Source organism: Vicugna pacos, chromosome 6, assembly GCF_048564905.1.
Source record: "Vicugna pacos chromosome 6, VicPac4, whole genome shotgun sequence".
NCBI classification, from domain to species: Eukaryota; Metazoa; Chordata; class Mammalia; order Artiodactyla; family Camelidae; genus Vicugna; species Vicugna pacos.
In genome coordinates, this window is record NC_132992.1 from 93618202 (window position 1) to 93634960 (window position 16759).

Here is a 16759-nt window from a genome sequence, read left to right on the forward strand (position 1 = left end):
ACACAGGCCCCTCTGTTCTTTCCTGGAGGGCTTGCTACCTCCAGGATGAATAAGGCACTTTCCCCAACCAGCCTTCCTTCTAAAAATAGCCCACCCTCCAGACGCAGGAGAGGTGGGCGGTGGAGGTGCAGAAGTTTGCCTAGCAGCCTGCTTTCCTTAGGCCCATGGCCAGTACACAGGCTCAGGATGTCTCCGTGGGTACTCCCCTGGTCTGAAGCTTAGTGGGAGTTGGGCTGCCCTTCAAGGTCCTTCCTGTCCTCCTCTGGCCCTTCCTGTCCACTCCACAAGGGGGCAGAGGGCAGACATTTCACGGGAAGCCTTGCCAGGACTCGCTAACACATGGGATTTAAGTTGAGGGCCTGAGCAAGCAGGTGTCATTTCCGGGTTCCTGGAGTGGAATGTGGGAGGCAGGGAGCAATGGTACCATTTACTGAGACTTCATCTTTTCCCTTCCCAGGCAGAGTCTTACAGCCATCTAAACACAGCTTTCCCGGAGTCCCGCAGCTCACAAAGAGCTGGGTTGGGACAGAATCCCAGGTGCACCTGAGACTGAAGCGTGAGCAGTGCCCACAAGGCCACTCTGGAGTGCTCCACCTAACAGGGCAGGTCTTGGGTGGAGGCCACCCATACTGCAGGTCCCAGGACCCTGTCTTGTCCCGTGAGAATGGAGGAATGGGGGCAAAGTCAGGGGCAGGGAGGCAGGCCAGTGGGGAAGAGGCAGAACTTCTCGACCCTGCGGGTCTGTGAGCGCTGGTGGGCCCCCAACCCACAGGACCCTCACCCTTGAAGCCTAGCAGGCTTAGTAAACACACACACACACACACACACACACACACACACACACACACACACACACACACACAGCTGTGGGAATGCGAGCTTGCGCAGTAACTGAAGGGGGCGGTGCCACAGACGTGCCCCGTCTGCTGGCAGCCCCGCCCTTGTCTCCCAAGGCCCCGACCCCAGCACGCAGGAGCTGGACCACGTAAATTTTGCAACATCAGTCACAGAAACTCAAAGAATGGTGCTGTCCCCTGCTCAGGCCCACAGCCGGTTAGGGGCAGAAGCTGGAGCCTTGGTGTCCTGTTCTTAGGCTGGTCTCTGCCCTGGACCCAGCAGTAATGTAGGTGGAATTTGCTGCTTTTGGCCTCTACATTCAGGGTGGGAGAGCCTGGCTTCCCAGGAAACTCTAGGATAGGCAAGCATCTGGCGGTGTTGTCCTTCTCCTTGCCCTTCCTGACCTGGGAGCCAGGTGCTCTGCTGAGCTGAACCCATTTGAGTCCAACAACAACCCCATTCTTTGGAGGAGTAAACTGAGGCACAGAGGCAGAAACGCCTCTCCTACGGTTGGGCAGTCCAACATGGGGCAGCTGGATTGCTCTCTTCTTGGGTCCCCAGCTGTGCCAACCCTTCTCAATGGCCCCCTCTGCTCTGTCTTCTCCTGACCTGGGCCAGGCCAGCCCTGTATCCAAGGCTCCTTGGAGACAAGGCTGGGACTGTTCCAAAGGGATCTTACTGAGAAAGTTGGGGAAAAACAACAATGGAAGTAGAATAAAAGAAACATCACAGCCTCATGCTGAGAAGTGGGCACAGGCTTGGGCAGGTGTGGGATGGAGCCGGGAGCTGGGAAGAGGTCTGGGAGCAACCCCCCCTCCCCCGACCTGAGCCCCACCAGCTTTTCAGGGATGTGTTTCTTGAATGCAGGTGACCCACAGTGGGAAGACCCAGGACCCAGATGTGCCCTGTGAGCCCGAGAACAGGAGGGTCAGACTAAGGAGCCCCCTCTGCCCACCAGGGCCTGACCCAAGGGAGGACCCAGTCCTCAGAAGCAGACACGTAGGCTGGAATCCTGGCCTGTTTCTTGCCAGCTGTGTGACCATAAGCAGGTTCCTGCACCTTTCTGAGCTGGTGTCCCAGTGCAACAAGAGTGGGACCATCTACCCCTCGGGGCCCCGATGCTCCCGGGTTGCGTCAGGACTCCCACGGAAAAGCCCTGGGCAGTCGCCTCGAGGACCCCCTTCTGTCTCTTGAGCTGTGCCTGCCCCCCTCATCTCTTGGTCTCTGACTGTTAGAAACACACAGGACAGAAGGCCAGTGGGCAGGGCAGCCTGAGTTGGGGAAAAGGCCCACCCAGCCAGCTGGGTGCCTCACAGGCTTGAGCTGGGGCTCTTATGGTCCCATTTCTCAAAGGGGAACCCAGGGCTCCAGGGGCTAGTGATTCAAGTGATAAACCACAGGGCCCCCTGGAGCAGGTGCTGGCGTCGCCGGGTACAGCCTGTCCATCTGCCTCACAGGCTTGAGCTGGGGCTCTTATGGTCCCATTTCTCAGAGGGGAACCCAGGGCTCCAGGGGCTAGTGATTCAAGTGATAAACCACAGGGCCCCCTGGAGCAGGTGCTGGCGTCGCCGGGTACAGCCTGTCCATCTGCCTCACAGGCTTGAGCTGGGGCTCTTATGGTCCCATTTCTCAGAGGGGAACCCAGGGCTCCAGGGGCTAGTGATTCAAGTGATAAACCACAGGGCCCCCTGGAGCAGGTGCTGGCGTCGCCGGGTACAGCCTGTCCATCTGCAGGTGTCAGCAAGGTGCTGTGCGCCTCAGTGCCTCCCAGCCCGTTACGGGTTGGATTGTGTCCTCAGAAAATTCTTACGTTGGAGTCCTAGGTCCCAGTACCTCAGCATGTGACTGTATCTGGAGATGGGGGACTTTAGAGAGTGATCACGTTAAAACGAGCCCATTTTGGTGGGTTCTAATCCCCTGTGGCCTCATAGGAAGGGGAGATCAGGACACAGACCCGCAGAGGGACAGCCGTGCGAGGACACAGGGAGAAGACGGCCATCCACAAGCCAAGGAGAGAGGCTTCAGGAGAAACCAGCCCCGCCAGCCCCCGGATCTGGGACCATGCAGCCCCCGGAACTGGGAGGAAACACAAGCTCCTGTCTGCTCTCTTCTCCCACCGCCCAGAACACCCGCCCTGTGGCTCCAGCCCAGGGCCAACAGGCCTGGATCTGTCTCTTTGGATTTTCCCTAAGTTTTTTCCCCTAAGACGCCAGTGGTGGAATCCCCCTAGGAAGGTGTGGGGCCTGTCTCTTCTGGGAAGTCTCAGGGACCCTCCCCACAAAACGTCTCCGGCTTGCGCTGCTGTGGAGCAGTGGGGCCCGAGTTCGCGACTGATCAGGCTCGGCCCCCACATCCACACCTTTCCTCGTGGACTGCCCCCTGCCTGGAACGCCACCCCTCCTCGCTCCTGAGGGTAAACCTGTCTGTCCTTTAGGGCCCCGCTCCTTCCAGCTCCCAGAGCCCTCTGGGATGGTGGCTTTGTCCCCTCCCCGCCCCACATTTCTGCCCTCTGGACTCTCCACACCACGTGGGGCTCAGGGGCTCCCAGGATGAGCCTGGCGACCAGCCTGATGCTGGCGACTCTGCCCTGGAGGGAAGGGTCCTTCTGGGTTTGGGTGCTGTGGGCTGGGTGCCCCCTTTCCAGCCAGCTGGCGCCTGCTCCCTCTGGCCTTAGTCTGACCACAGGAGGGACAGGCAGTGTTCACCGCCACTCCCCCCAGAACGCAGCCTCCTCGTCCCTCCCCTCCCATGGCCCCTGACCTGAGCCCCAGCCCTGCGCTGCCAGGAATCAAAGGTTGGAGAGATTACCTCTGCCATGGGAAGTGGGGGAAGCATTTCTGAAAGTGAAAGTACGGGGCTGTGTGGAGGGTGGGGCTGGGGGTGGGTTGGTGTGCGCAGGCGGGTGCTGACCTCGCTGGGAAGTCCCAGCTGTCGGTCACTCGCCCTGGCTGCTCCAGAGGCCCCACTGCCTGGGCCCGGCTCTGAGGGCCCGGCTCTGAGGGCCCGGCTTGGCCGGCTCCTGCCAGCTGCCCCGTTCAGCTTGGGGCCCAGCGTCTACGCACTCAGCAGGTACGTCTGTCTGTCCGTGCAGGTGGAGCAGGAGGACCTACTGCCGTGGGCAGTAGGCGGGGATTCACGGGCCTGAGGACAATTCTGGTTCTGCTAGTTCTCTTCTAGGCTAAGGGCCTCAGCTCAGAGCCCAGGCCAGAGTGCCAGCTCAAATCAGTGGACAGACAGACACGCACACACGCATACGTGCACACTCACAGAGACATGGAAAGCAGGTAGACACGGACATAAAGACACATATGCAGGTGCAGACAGACACACAGGGACTCACGAACAGAGCCACTCACAGACCCTCTGACCCACCTTCTGGAAAAGCAGCACACACACTGGGAGGCACACTCACGTCAACACAACGATGCGCAAAGCCCGTTCGCACAGAAGTGACTGCTCGCCTTGGGCCTACGCTCCTACATTATGTTATCTGCTTTCCTTGGGCACCTGCCACGCACCAGCCCTGGCTGGGGACTGCATCAGGCCCATTCCCTGCCCTGGGGGCACCAGGTCAAGGAGTGGATGCCCCAGACCCTGTACCTGTCCCTCAGTCATGGGAGAAGGTATGCCCAGGGCAGGAACCAGACTCCGAGCAGGAGGTGCTGACCGTGGTCGGGACTCAGATGGTCAGGGAAGGCTTCCTGGAGGAGGAGCCCCTGGTGCTGAGCCTTCAAGGAATTGACAGCTGGAGAAGGTTGGGGTGAGGTCACTGTTGACAGCAGGAACAGCCTGTACAAAGGTGCGGAGGAGAGGTGAATGCATCTGAGTGATCAGAGAGGGCAAGTGAGTGGGTGGGAGGTGAAACTGGAGGGCCCGTTAGGAACGGCCTCGAATGCCCAGCTGAGGAGGAGCCCGTGCTTCTCCTGAGGGCGATGGCAGCCTGCGCTGGTGGAGGGCGCGCTTGTGCTTTGTTGCTATTCAGAAGGGGAGCCTTTTAAGTGCCTTTTTAAAATGGACTTTTCTGGGGCATAGGAAAGCTGTTTCGAAGCAGAAGATCATATCACCTATTAGCAACAACATTTTAAAAACCAGGTCCTTCTCAATGCTGTATCTTACTCATTTTTCTTGTCTTACTGCCTTAACCAGTTCTTGCAGGCAAACATCGAAGAGCACAGTGAGAGCACGTGCTTGTCCTCTTCCTCATTTTCAGGAGAAGCATCTTATCTTGCAAGGAAGGGTTTTTAGGGAGGTTTATGTTCTGGCAACACCCCCAGTTGCTCTGAAGAGCTGGGACCCAAGGGGTTTAGGAACGAGGATGGTTAGGGCTTGTGATTAGGGATGGGGGCGGCAGGGGGGAGGTATGAGGGAGACACAGTCCTGCTCAGGGTACGGCCCAGGGCACAGGCACCCCCTGCCCAAGGTGGGCACTTCGGAGCTGTGAAGGGTGGGGCGACGGCCCAGGCCCAGGGTAGGTGGGGAGCTGCGACGGGCACTGAGGGATATCCGGAAGGACAAGGAGCCACTGTGGGAGGGCAGGCCTAGGAAGAGGGCAGGAGCTGAGGCTGGGGGTAGGACGTGGTGGGAGACACCCAGGCTTGACTTTCTGGTCACAGATAATGTGGCCATGTCTTCTGGGTGGCACTTCGGCCCCTGCCAGTGGGTGCGTTGGCCTGGTTGGAGAGCATGGGGCCTTGAAGCTCGGCCAGTGCTGAGTCCCAGCTGCAGGGGCCAGGGCCTCTCTGAACACTCAGGGCAGTGGGACAGAGAGAAAGAGCCAGAGAGGCCCCCTGGCGGGGGAGCAGGCACAGGGCAGAGGCCAGGGTGGAGTCAGCAGGGAGTCCACAGGTCTCCGCCCAGAAGACACCAGCATGGCACCCGACCAGTCCAGCCCGGGAAGGGGGTGACCCTTACCAATGGTTCACTCCTTCTCCAGGCTGGCTCTGGGGTGATGAGGAGGGGGCATTGGACAGAGGTTCCCAGGCCAGAGAGGAGGTCCCATCACCACAGGGACAGCCTGCGCCTGATGAGCTGAGAGGTGGTACAGCACAGCCGGAAGTCTCCTCAGAGGTGGAGGCAACTGCACCCCAGGTTCTGAAATTCAGGTCAGATTTGGGGAGCAGAGGGGGAGGCTGGGAGAAGCAGCAGCCTGAGCAGAAGCTAGGAGGCTGGACATGCAAGAGGCAGCTGGTGAGGCTGGATCAATGCAGGTCTTAGAGGCCCAGAGGTGAAGCTGGAGATAGCTCAGTCTGGGATGGAGGTGCTTTGAATGCCAGGCTGTGGGGAGCTATAGAAGGGTTTAAGGCAGGGTTGATTTGTACTTTATGAAGGTCAAGCCTGACTGGGAAGCTGTGGGGACAGGATTTAGGGCACAGGAGGCTGAGGGATCAGCTGGGGCTTCAGTGGGTTTGGGATGCAGGTGCAGCTCTGGTTTGGGATGAGGGTGGTTGAGCAGGGTGGGTGGGCTCCAAGTCTCTGTCTCTGTAACCTCCCATGAGACTCAGCCACCAGCTGCCCCTCCTTCCCCCAGAATTTGCCTCTAGGCTTCCTGGGAGACTGTGAAGTCTGACCCCCACTCCCGGCATCTAGAACTTTGTCCCACCTTGGGTCCCTTTGCCAGGAGAAAGTGTTTCTGGGGCAGCAACCCTGGCTTGCTGGTGCTGGGAGACATGGGAGTCCAGCCCCTGCTCCTGGGTTCCTAGATAGACCTAGATGGTCCAGGGTTCCTACCCCTGGGCTGTGTGGCTTAAGGCAAGACTCTGCCCTTCTCTGAGCCTGTTTCCTCATCAGCTCTTCTCAACCAAGGCTGGCTGGCTGGTGCTTCCCCACACCCACTGGAGACAGAGCCTGGGGCACCATCAGGCTGGCTCAGCTGGCATGTCTTTCTTCAGCAACATTCCTGCCCCTGCTGGGTGCCAGGGGCCTTCAGGGGTGTGGGTGGAGGGGGCAGATGCCTCCTGTTACAATGACCCCACATGTTTGGGTAGGTCTGAGGGCAGGGTCCCTGAGTCCAGGCACCAGGGGAGGACAATGACCTGTGGCCAGGGCGGGGCTGATAAGGCCCCTATCAATCACCCGGGCCTGCCCTTCCCTCTGGGGCCTCCTTCCAGCTGCTCAGTCACCTCTAGAGAGGAAGGTAGGTTTCGTTGGACCGCCTGCATGTCTGACCTCAGGACAGACATCTTGCTGGAGGGGATGAGGGGTGGGTAGGGGTCTGGGCCCTGCCCAGCCTGGCGTCATCCCACCCCAGGCAAACCGAGGCCTGGGTGGAGGCCGTTCCTCCTCAATGCCACCCAAGGGTCAGGTGCTGGTTCCAGCCTGGCCTTTGTCCAGGGAGGGGTGTGGTGGGGAGAACCTGGCGTGGGGGTTGGGCTGGGGGCTCAGCCTCTGGTGGGTCAGTTACTTCAGCAGGCCCTGACTTTCTTTTGGCCCCAGTTTCTTCAAGGCTTAAGTGAGACCCTGCTGCCCCCCCCACCTTCAACCCCTCTTTCACAGTGGGGTGGGTGGCAGGTCCCAGCAGACCAAAAAGGTTCTCTCCTCTCTCCCACCCCTAGTTTAACCTAAAGCCAGAAAATCAAACACAGCTAGGCTGGACGGAGAGCGGTAGGGTGTGGGCGGAGCCTGGGGGAGCCTGTGTGGTGAGGACCCTGAGCTCCCGGTGGGCCAGGGCAGCCCCTGTTACGCACCCCCATGCCCTGGGGACTCCCTGCCCACCCTCTATGGAGCAGGAACCAGAGTACACGGGGGTGGGTGGGGGGTGGAGATGCAATGGGTGAGAAACAGCGTTGGGAACCTCCAGCCCATGGTTAAATATAGAACCATGGCCCCTCCCATGGCCTTCCCTGCAGGCTGCAGGGCCCTGATAAGCCCCCGATAAGTCCCCGGTGGCCTGGGCCAGTCCCCTCTGGCCAGACCTCACCTCCCTCCAGTTCTGAGACACCCGAAGTGGCTGCCCATGGGGGTCTCTGAGCTCCCTGTGGAGCAGCAGTTAGGCCTGATGGCTGAGTGGGGGTGAGCTGAGGGGCTGGGGGGTCGCTGAATGGGCTGTGGAGGGGGTGGGCATTTTAGGCCTCAGGACCTAAGGTCCAGGAAGTCCTGGGTGTGGTTGCTGGGCCTAGCCCTGTGGACTGTGGGCTGCGGGTTGGGCCGTGCCCAGAACCTGCACATTCAGTTCCCCTCTCCAACTCTGCTGGGGGGTCTGGCCTGGCAAAGCCGGTGAGGGAGGGTACCTGGAGAGGCCCTTTCGGACAGTGTCAAGGAAGTCTTCCTGAAAGAGGTAGCCATCTACATGTCGGCACTGACTGCAGCCTGGCACAAAGACAGCTCCAGCCATGGGAGCTGCCTGGGACACTTCCTTTTTGACAGCCCCGGGCCACCTCCAAGGAAAGCTTTCCTAACCAAGCTGCTGGGCCCCAGCATGCCCCCAGGGCTCTCATGGGTTTCTGTGTCTGCTCCCCAGGGCTAGGCACCCCCACCCTGGCTTTCCTGAGCCTCCTTTTCACCTCCAGCTCTGCTGCTGCCAAGATGCCGTTGCCGCGGAGCGTGACCTCTGGCCCGGAGCTGCACAGCCCCAAGGAGCCTACGGAGACGCAGATCCCAGCTCGGGGTGCTCGGCGGGCAAACAGCGGGGATGCGCCCAGCACCCACCGTGAGGGCTCGAGACCTGGGCTGGGCACCCTTCGGCGGGCCTTCTCGCGGGCGAGCCAGCGGGCCTCAGGCCGGGCCCCAGAGGAGGACCCAGGCCTGCTCAGGCGCAGCTCCCGCTTCCTACTGCGGACTTTACAGCGTGCCCCAGGCCGTGGCCCAGCTGCTGACCAGTCCCGGGCCACCATGGTGGCATCGGGGGCCACCCACAGCCAGGAGGTGCCCTCAAGGGCCATGGATGGTGCCAGCCAGCAGTCGTCCACCGGGGTGGGGCCTGAGGAACTGGAAGGTGAGGGCTTCACAACACTAAGCAGGGGAGGAAACCGAGGCCAGAAAGTAGGGCAGTGGGGCCCAGGCTGCCTGACAGGCTCTCCTCCCAGCTACCCCACACCCCTGCCTCTGCACAACTGCATGCTAGATTCTTCCAGCCTGTCCACAAGGGCAGATGAGAAAAGGGAGGCTCAGAGAGGTTAATTAAGTGGCTTCCAGCCTGGCTCCTGGCCAAACAAGAGTGGTGGACCAGCCACTGTCCCTCTCAGATCACAGAGTCACTAAGGGTACCTGGGAGCCACGGCTGCTGGGAGGCGGGGTCAGGGGGCTGCCCATGAGAGGACGGGTTGGAGCTGGGCCCTGAAGCGGGAGTGCAGATGTAAGTAGAGGGCTTCTAGGGGACGGAGGCTGGCCCAGAGCAGGGAACAGCAAGGACTGCTGAAGTCAGACACTGGAGCAGGAGCCTGGGCATGGAAGGACATGCCCAGCCTGAGCTCTGACTCCATTGGATCTGCGGTCAAGACTGCCCTTGAGGCCACCAGGTCCAGCTCAGTAGAGCTGGGGGTAGGGGTGGGAGCAGGGGGAATGTCTGGGCCAGAGCAGGGAAGGCAGGGACTGGTCCCGTTGCTGTTTCAGCCAGGCTTGGGGCTGGGGGTTCTGCCTCTTCAAAGTTGATTCCAAGGAGCATTCTGGCAGCTGGGCTGTTGCTCCCAGGGCAGGCCTTCAGTGGAGCCCTGGGGCCAGGCAGCCCAGCTCCGGATGGGTCAGATCAGGGCCAACAGGCCTACATGGGGCATCCCCCTCACTGCCTCTTTTCTCACCTGACCTGACAAAAGGCAAATCGGTGGCCGACCTCATCACCGAGCGGCACCTGCTGGTGGCCTTCGAACAGCTGCGGCACCTGGAGATTCGGCTAGTGGCCGAGAAAGCCTCGCGCACCTTCCAGGAGGACCCCACGGGCTTCGCGCGGCGCGCTATGGACGTGTGCTTGCACTACGACGGACTGGCTGCGGAGATCGGCGCCATCGTGCGGGAGACCCTGGGCCCGGACGGCGTGGACTCGGCCGCGCTAGTGGAGCTGGCCCGTGTGGTGCGCGCGGAAGAGGAGGCCCACCCGGAGCCACCGGCAGACGGCGACTTTCTAAGCACGCCGCGCCACTGGCGCCAGCACTGGGAGGACTCGGTGCGGGAGAGCGCGCGGGAGCGCGTGCAGCAGGCGGGCGTGGGGGAGGCCCTAGGGGCAGCCGAGGGTGCATCCGGCTTGGCCCAGATTCTGGCGCAGCTTGGCAGCTTGGTTCGCCAAGATCTGCAGAAGGTGCGGCTGGAGGTGCACCCCGCTTATGCGGCGGCCGGCTTCCCCGCCTGGGAGGCCTACCTGCGCGCCTTTCATGGCGCCGTGGCCCAGCGCCTCCAGGAGCTCGCGCACGACGCCCGCGGCTGCGAGCAGCTCTACTTGCTGCTGGACTGGGCCGCCAATATCTACAGCAGGTGAGGCCCCGATGAGGGCGCCATGGAGGGCAAGGAAGGGCGGGCACTGCCCACCAGAGTGGTCTTCAGCAACCTGTTCTGAAGAGCACAGGGCACCTTTCTCCTTTTCCTCCCTGGAAGAGGGCTGGTGTGGGGCGTCCGAGATCCCGGGAGCCTTTGACATTCCTTCCTCTGCCTCCTAGACCATGGTGCTCTTCCACCTGGGTTTTCCTAAAGGGCCACCCATCCGCGGGTTCCTGAAGCTGGAAAGCATCCCAGTGAGGGTTGCTACTGAGGCAGGGAGCCCAGTTAGGCACCAGCTATTTTGAAACGTGCATTTGAATGAATCACCTCTACTCTCCGCTTTGGATAGATGCCCTGGTGCAGGGCTCTGCATAATGTGATGGGGGTGGGGAATCACTTCCCTGAGCGCTCCACAGCCCCACCAGCAGAAGGGTGAACCAGAGGAGGGCACCAAAGTCCTGGGCACCTTAACCTTCTCTGTGGCCTCAGACAGCTATCCGCCCCTGTCTGGGCCTCCCTGTTGTGGGCTGGATAGTGGCTGGTCCCCGAGCTGCATGGTTTTAGGGTCATTTAGAGCTCGGTCTTGGGTGTACCCCAACTGTGAGGGCAGAGGTCACTCCCGAGGCAATCTGACAATCTGGACAGCCATCTTTCTGCATTCGTGCAGCACAGCTGATTGCTGGAGTGCCAGGAAATCTTGCTGTCAGAAGCTCGGGTGGGGGGTGGTGCTTGGCATGGAAGCCTTGGGGGCTGAGTGTGTGAATAGAAGCCCAGACTGGGGCCTTGCAGTGATGGCTGATGGCGTTAGGCTTTGAGCCTATCCAGAGAGGAGAGGGGGCTGCTGTTGCCGCATCAGAGTTCCGACCAGACCTTCAGGCCCCACCCTGCCTTCCAGTCCTGATTTCCTGGGCGCCCCGGACTTGGCTCTGCCCTCGGAGCCGTTGCCCCCGCTCCTAGCACCTGATGTGTGGGCCCGACTGGAGAGCGACTACACCAGCTTCCTGGAGGTAAGGCCGGGGCGGGGCCGGGCCTGAGAGGGCGGGGTCCAGGTTAAGTTTGATCGCTGCGCCGGCTGCGGCCCTGGCTGGAGCCTTTCCTCACCCTGTGGTCTCGGGCAAGGACCTGTGCCCCAGCATGGTGGCCCTTGCCTCCGAGGGCGCATGAAAGGGCTCGGGCGGTAGGGGACCTCCATCCTGGGAGGTCTAACCGCGGACCCTTTCCTACCTGCACAGACCAAGATCGCAAGCTGCTTCGATGGCATCCTGCAGCTAGAGCAGAGTCGCTGGGCGGCTGCCGAGGTCCCCGATGTGCTGCAGGGCCGCTACCATTCCCCGCTGTCCATGGACGTTCTTATGGTGCGACACGGAAGGAGGGACACATGTTTGGGCCTCAGGCAGTGGGGACACCCAGAGCTATAAAATACAGTCATAACTGCCTCTCCCCTCTAGACGGGAGCCTGAGGTCCCACGTGGGGCGGGATTACAGACCCTCGGGTCGCATGGCGAGGCTGGGAGCGCCAGGGCACAGCTCCCAGCTTGGCAGGTGGCCCTGTAGGTGTGGGAAGTTGGGAGGATTGACCTCCAGGTTGGGGCCGCTGAAAGTTAGAGCCAACCGTGAGACAGAGCAGGGCAGGCTGGGGGTGTCACTGGGCCACGAGGTTGGGGAGTAGAGGCATCGGGACTGAGGGCTCCGACGCGCGTTCAGCGCGTGGCATTGCTTGCAGCTGGTGGCGGAGCACGTGAAGGCTGCCGGCGCCATCTCCGCGGAGCTGGAGGCCACCACCCTGCGGATCTGCGCGCGGGCGCTTGGCCTCTTCCTGCCCAGGTGCGAGTGCATCCTCGGAGGGGGCGGGGTGGGCGAAGTGGCCAGGGTGTGGACGGTGCTCGTCCCTGGGGAGGGCCCATCCTGTGTGCTCAGAGTCCGAGCTCCTAGGACAAGTGGGAGGGGGGAGCCTTATCGTAAGGTCCGGGATCTGCGTGGGGCTTGAGGTGGGGGTCGGACACGGGGTCCTAGCGCAGCCAGAAAGGGTCTCCAAGGCTTCTGCGTATCCCGCTTCCAGGTTTGAAAAGGCTTTTCTGGAGTCGGAGGCGGTAAGCGAGCCTCACCTGGGCGCCAACATCAATGCCTGTGAAGAACTCAGGTGGGTCTCTCCCGCTCCTCCGCGAGGGCTGTGCGGGGCGCGGCCAGCAGAGGGCGCGCAAGCTCAGGGAACCGGAACGCAGAGGGCTACCGCGGCGGCCTCTGGCGGCCTTCCCTACAATGAGCTCCCGGGGCATAGCGCTGTCCTTCCACCTGACTCAGCCCCAGGGGCTGCCCTTCACATTATAGTCTAAGTGAATGGAGCTGGTGTGGCACCCAGCCTGCATGGCTGTCTACCAAGCCTTGTCCCCCCTTGCCTTTGTCACCTGTCCTGGCCCCTCCCAGGACCAATCTTCTGGCCAAGTTCCCCGGAAGCTTTGAAGAACTGGAGAAGCCCCTGGTGGCTGCCATTTGCGTCTTTCAGAAGCGGCTGCTCCAGGACTTGCAGAGGGATCTTCAGGTGAAGGGGATGGACCCTTCTCTCCCCTACTTTCCACTCCCAGCAAGTGCTCCTGGTGTCCCAGCATTCATCTACCCCAGGGGCAGTGTTGGGGTGGTGGGTTGGGGGGTGGGCTGGAGACCCAGACAAGTTCTCAGCTGAACAGGAATGAATGGGAAATACCTACCTTCTTCCTTCAGTCAGGAAGAGTGTGTCCAAGGAACAGCCCCTCTTCCAGCCCTTCAAGCACCCCCTCCCCAGGACTCCCCAGGCAAGGCCTGGCGAGAGGCTCAAACTCAAACGCCACCCATGGGGCTCAGGCCTGGAGGCGGCAGTCCCTGGGAAAGGCCTAGTGACGTAATTGATGGTAGGAGAGAGATGTCACCAAGGTACCAGTAGAGAAGGGAGTCAGCTCCCCAGAACTTCTTCCTGTTGACAGACTGTCCCTTGGCCTGAAACACCCTGGTCAGGAGTTAGGCACTGGGCTCCGAAGGGAGGGCCTGGTGATGGGGAGGACACCCAGTTAGAAGACTCCAGACTCCCTCTGCCCCCAGCCGCTCTTCAGGGTCCTGTGCACCAGGGACTGGCTGACACAGGATGTGCTCCCGCCCCTCATGGACAAGGTGCTGACCTTCGCCCGCCACCTTGAGCACGTAGCTCCGCCCCAGGCGCAGGTATTTCCAGGGGAGGCATGGTGGGAGACAAGCCTAGGGTTGGGACCGTTGACCCTGACCCTGACCCTGACCCCTGGACCACCTAGGAAACTCTGCAGGAGGTGCACCGATTTGTGGTTCGTGAGTACCTGGCGCAGGCACTGAAGCCGCAGGAGCGGTTCCGGGGTCTGGATCGGGTGGCTGGCTCCCAGAAAATGGGCCTCGAGGCGCAGGCCATTGGCAACACCTTCCAGGGCTTGGTAGGGGCATCATCTGACTGTCCCATAGCACTGGCCTCTTGGGGGGGAGGGGGTGTCCAGTCAGCGGACCCTCTACTAGCACCCCCCCCCGTTCTCACTTCCGCTCGTCCCTTGTGAGAACACCCCCTCACACCGGGTAGGGCTTTGGTAGAAGCGATTCTCCCACTCCCCACTGGCAGGGAGAGAGGGAGAGTGCTGGGAGTCCAGCATAGCTGGGGCAGGGTCTGTTGGGGACCATACTTTTGCATGCAGTTTGCGGAGTGCCTTGGGAAGGAAGGAGGGTCGCAGCCCCAACTGATGGGCGGGGACTATGGAAGATCTCCCCTCCACCCCTGACCGAGGCACCTCCTCCCTACACATACACCCCTTTATCTGGGCGGCTGGTCGTCCCCAGCTCGCTGTATGATTCCAAGTGGGACTTCTTGGCCTGGGCCTAGGTTTACCAGTCTGAGCACACACTGGAAGATACCTCTGTGCTGCTTCGTGGGGAGGGAAGATGAATATTGTGCTGCAACTGAGTCCACAGTGCCCAGGCCGGCTTCCCCTTCCGCGGTGCGGGAGGCGGGCGCAGTGGGTGCTGCAGGAGGGCTCAACGGTGCACTAACAGGGGTGGCAGGCACGGGCAGCCGGGGGGCTCCTGGTGGGGGGAGTGGCCCGCCCTGCACGCGTCTCCCTGTCTCCGTAGGGCTCTGAGGCCACGTGGCTGGGCCAAGCTATCCCGTGCGTGGCTGACATACTGGGCGAGACTTACAAAGACGATATCCAGCGGCACCTGGAGACACTCATCGCGAGCTACCCCGACATCAGGTCCGTACCCCTCTAGAAGCGCCGCGGGGTTCTGGGAACGGAGAATTCATGCCTTCAGAAGGGTGCCTGTGGCTGGAGGTGGGCAGGCGAGGAGCGTGAGGGAGGCGCGAGGGAGCTTGCGGGGGGAGGGGGTGCGTCGGGGGGAGGGGATCTGACCAGCGCAGGCCTGTGTGCGCAGGCGCGTGAGCGGCGCAGCTCGACCTGCGGGCCCCTGACCTCCAGGTTGTGGGGGACCCGGTGGGATCCCCGCTGCCCTTCTCTTGAAATCTATTCCCTGCCGTCCTCATTCAGTCCTGTGGTGGGATGGGGAGACACGTACCCACCCCTGGTGTGTGAAGGGAATCGGGGCCCCCTGAGTCCGGGGAAGGCGCGGCCCCCACCTCCGAGAGAAAGCCCTCTCGTGAGGCCCGGAGCCGAGCCCAGAAGGAGGCTTTGATCCTGGGGTGTGTGTTGTGGGGGGGCGGTGAGTCATTGTGCCCGTGGAAATCCCAACCTGAATCTCTCCATGGCCTTGGAGATTCCGGGATGGGGAGGCCATTGAAAGCCCCATCCCGCCCGCACCCCCGCCCCGCCCCGCCGTCCCCCAGGGAGAATTCCCTGCGGCCAGCCCCGCCCTCTCCTTGGCTTTGGCTGGGAGTGGCCCCTCCTCGAAGCGCCTTGAGGTTCCCCTTCTGGCCCCTCGGGGCTTTCCTGCACTTGGCTGGCCTTCCCTCCCTAGCCTCTAGAGGTGGCGGCTCAAGCCCTGCGGGGTGTTCGAGATGAGGGGGTCAGCTCGCACACCCCTGGGCACGGCCTCCCACTCCCAAGCTGCCTCTCTCCTTGCTGCCTGCCTGTGGCTCCCTGCACAGTGCTCAAAGAAGAGACTCTGACTCCTTTCCCAGGTCGGCCAACGCCCCGGCAGGATGCACCTCCCTACCACCCACAGTGGCCACATCGCCCCCTCCTGCAATCCTCCATGGTTTCTTGAACCTCTGCATAGCCGTTTGCCCCATCGGACTTGCCCCTTCCCCTCTCTGCTTCACTGCTCCTCTTGGTTCATTCTCAGCCTCTTTCAGACGAAGCTCCAGGATTGCTGGGGACATTCACACTTCCAACCTGAGCCCAGGGGTGCCCCTCACCCTGGAGTCTGGGGTGTCACTGGAGGTGCTGGGTCTGCAGTGAGGGTCCACATGTCTCTGCAGGCGGGACCATGTGCTGGCCATTCTAGCACTGCGCCGACTGGGCCGCCGTCGGAACCAGCGCCTCTTGCAGCATGCCCAGGCCCTGCTGAGGGCTGTGGCCAAGGCAAGGGGCTCCGGGGCTGCTGGGGGCCACGTGCTCTTCGAGGAGATTGAGGTGCCCACCTCCATTGATGTGCTGATCACCTGTCTCTGGTGCTCCTGGGCCTGAGAGGGGGCCGACACCTTAGAGAGGGTTGTGGTGGCTGGAGGGTCAGCCGCCTTCCCCCAGGCACTGAGCCTCCAGCGAGGAGCCCAGGGAAGCACTCTCAGCCCTGCCCCCAGCCCTAAAGCCCGTGTCATGGAACTTCCATCCTCAGCCATGCATGGCTGCTTGGCCAGAGGAACAGCAACAAGAGAGGCATTCCAGGCATTTGTGGGGAGTGTCTGGGGGGCGGAAGTTCCCTTCAACACTGCCCACTGGGGAAGGCCTCTCTGCCTAACTGTCCAGCACCACCCCAATCTGAAAGTGAAGAACAGAGTACTTATTTTTAAAATAAACATGAATTAAAATGGTGTCTCCCTGAGGGGCACGGCCAAGTCAGCTTGGAGCAGGGGGTCTGGGTCCCCATGAACCCAGAGGCCAGCCAAAAGGTTGTGTAGTGACTCTGTTTGGTGATGTCCTTTCCTGCCCACTGTACCTCTGCGGAGACCAAGGTCCATCTAGAACTGGAAAGGCCCACCCCTGTGGCTGCAGAACACAACGGGCTTCCACCCTGGGACTCTGGGTCCACTGACCTCATGTGCCAAGTAAGCCTCACCCAGCCCGGGAAGGCACCGCTCTGTCCTGTTCTAAGCAGGCCTGGGGCCCTGAGAGAAGACGAAAGGCCTAGGCTAGTTCTGCAGCTTGAGATATTTGGGTTAGATATGAGAGGGACTTCTCAGCAGTGAAAGTGTGTGTATGGGGCACTGACCCTGCAGGTCTCGGCTCTGGATGTGGGGCTGCAAGGAGATTGCTCCAGTGGCCCCTGCACAAGCCCCTCCTCACCCTTCTCTGAGCGCTGAAATTTACACTGACCACCAACTGCAATTTGCACCCTGCTCTGAGCCCTGAAATTTCTCGGA

General features: G+C 61.5%; 1 protein-coding gene across 1 annotated transcript; it reads left to right on the top strand.

Annotated features, from left to right (window-relative positions):
* Positions 1 to 3766: 3766 nt before the first annotated feature.
* Positions 3767 to 16168, top strand: EXOC3L4 (exocyst complex component 3 like 4). Its single transcript, XM_006216889.4, has 12 exons — positions 3767 to 3906; positions 8343 to 8767; positions 9585 to 10236; positions 11135 to 11246; positions 11472 to 11594; positions 11963 to 12063; positions 12299 to 12379; positions 12664 to 12778; positions 13312 to 13431; positions 13518 to 13670; positions 14356 to 14477; positions 15659 to 16168. Exons 2-12 carry the CDS (start codon positions 8359 to 8361, stop codon positions 15864 to 15866), a joined length of 2196 nt encoding a protein of 731 aa, XP_006216951.1. The 5' UTR covers positions 3767 to 3906; positions 8343 to 8358; the 3' UTR covers positions 15867 to 16168.
* The last annotated feature ends 591 nt before the right edge of the window (positions 16169 to 16759 follow it).

Bases quoted from the DNA above. Each gene is read 5' to 3' on its own strand.
- EXOC3L4 (XM_006216889.4), top strand. From the start codon at position 8,359: ATGCCGTTGCCGCGGAGCGTGACCTCTGGCCCGGAGCTGCACAGCCCC. The intron at 12,064-12,298 runs GTGCGAGTGCAT...TCCCGCTTCCAG, and splicing joins CTTGGCCTCTTCCTGCCCAG to GTTTGAAAAGGCTTTTCTGG. The intron at 14,478-15,658 runs GTCCGTACCCCT...ATGTCTCTGCAG, and splicing joins GCGAGCTACCCCGACATCAG to GCGGGACCATGTGCTGGCCA.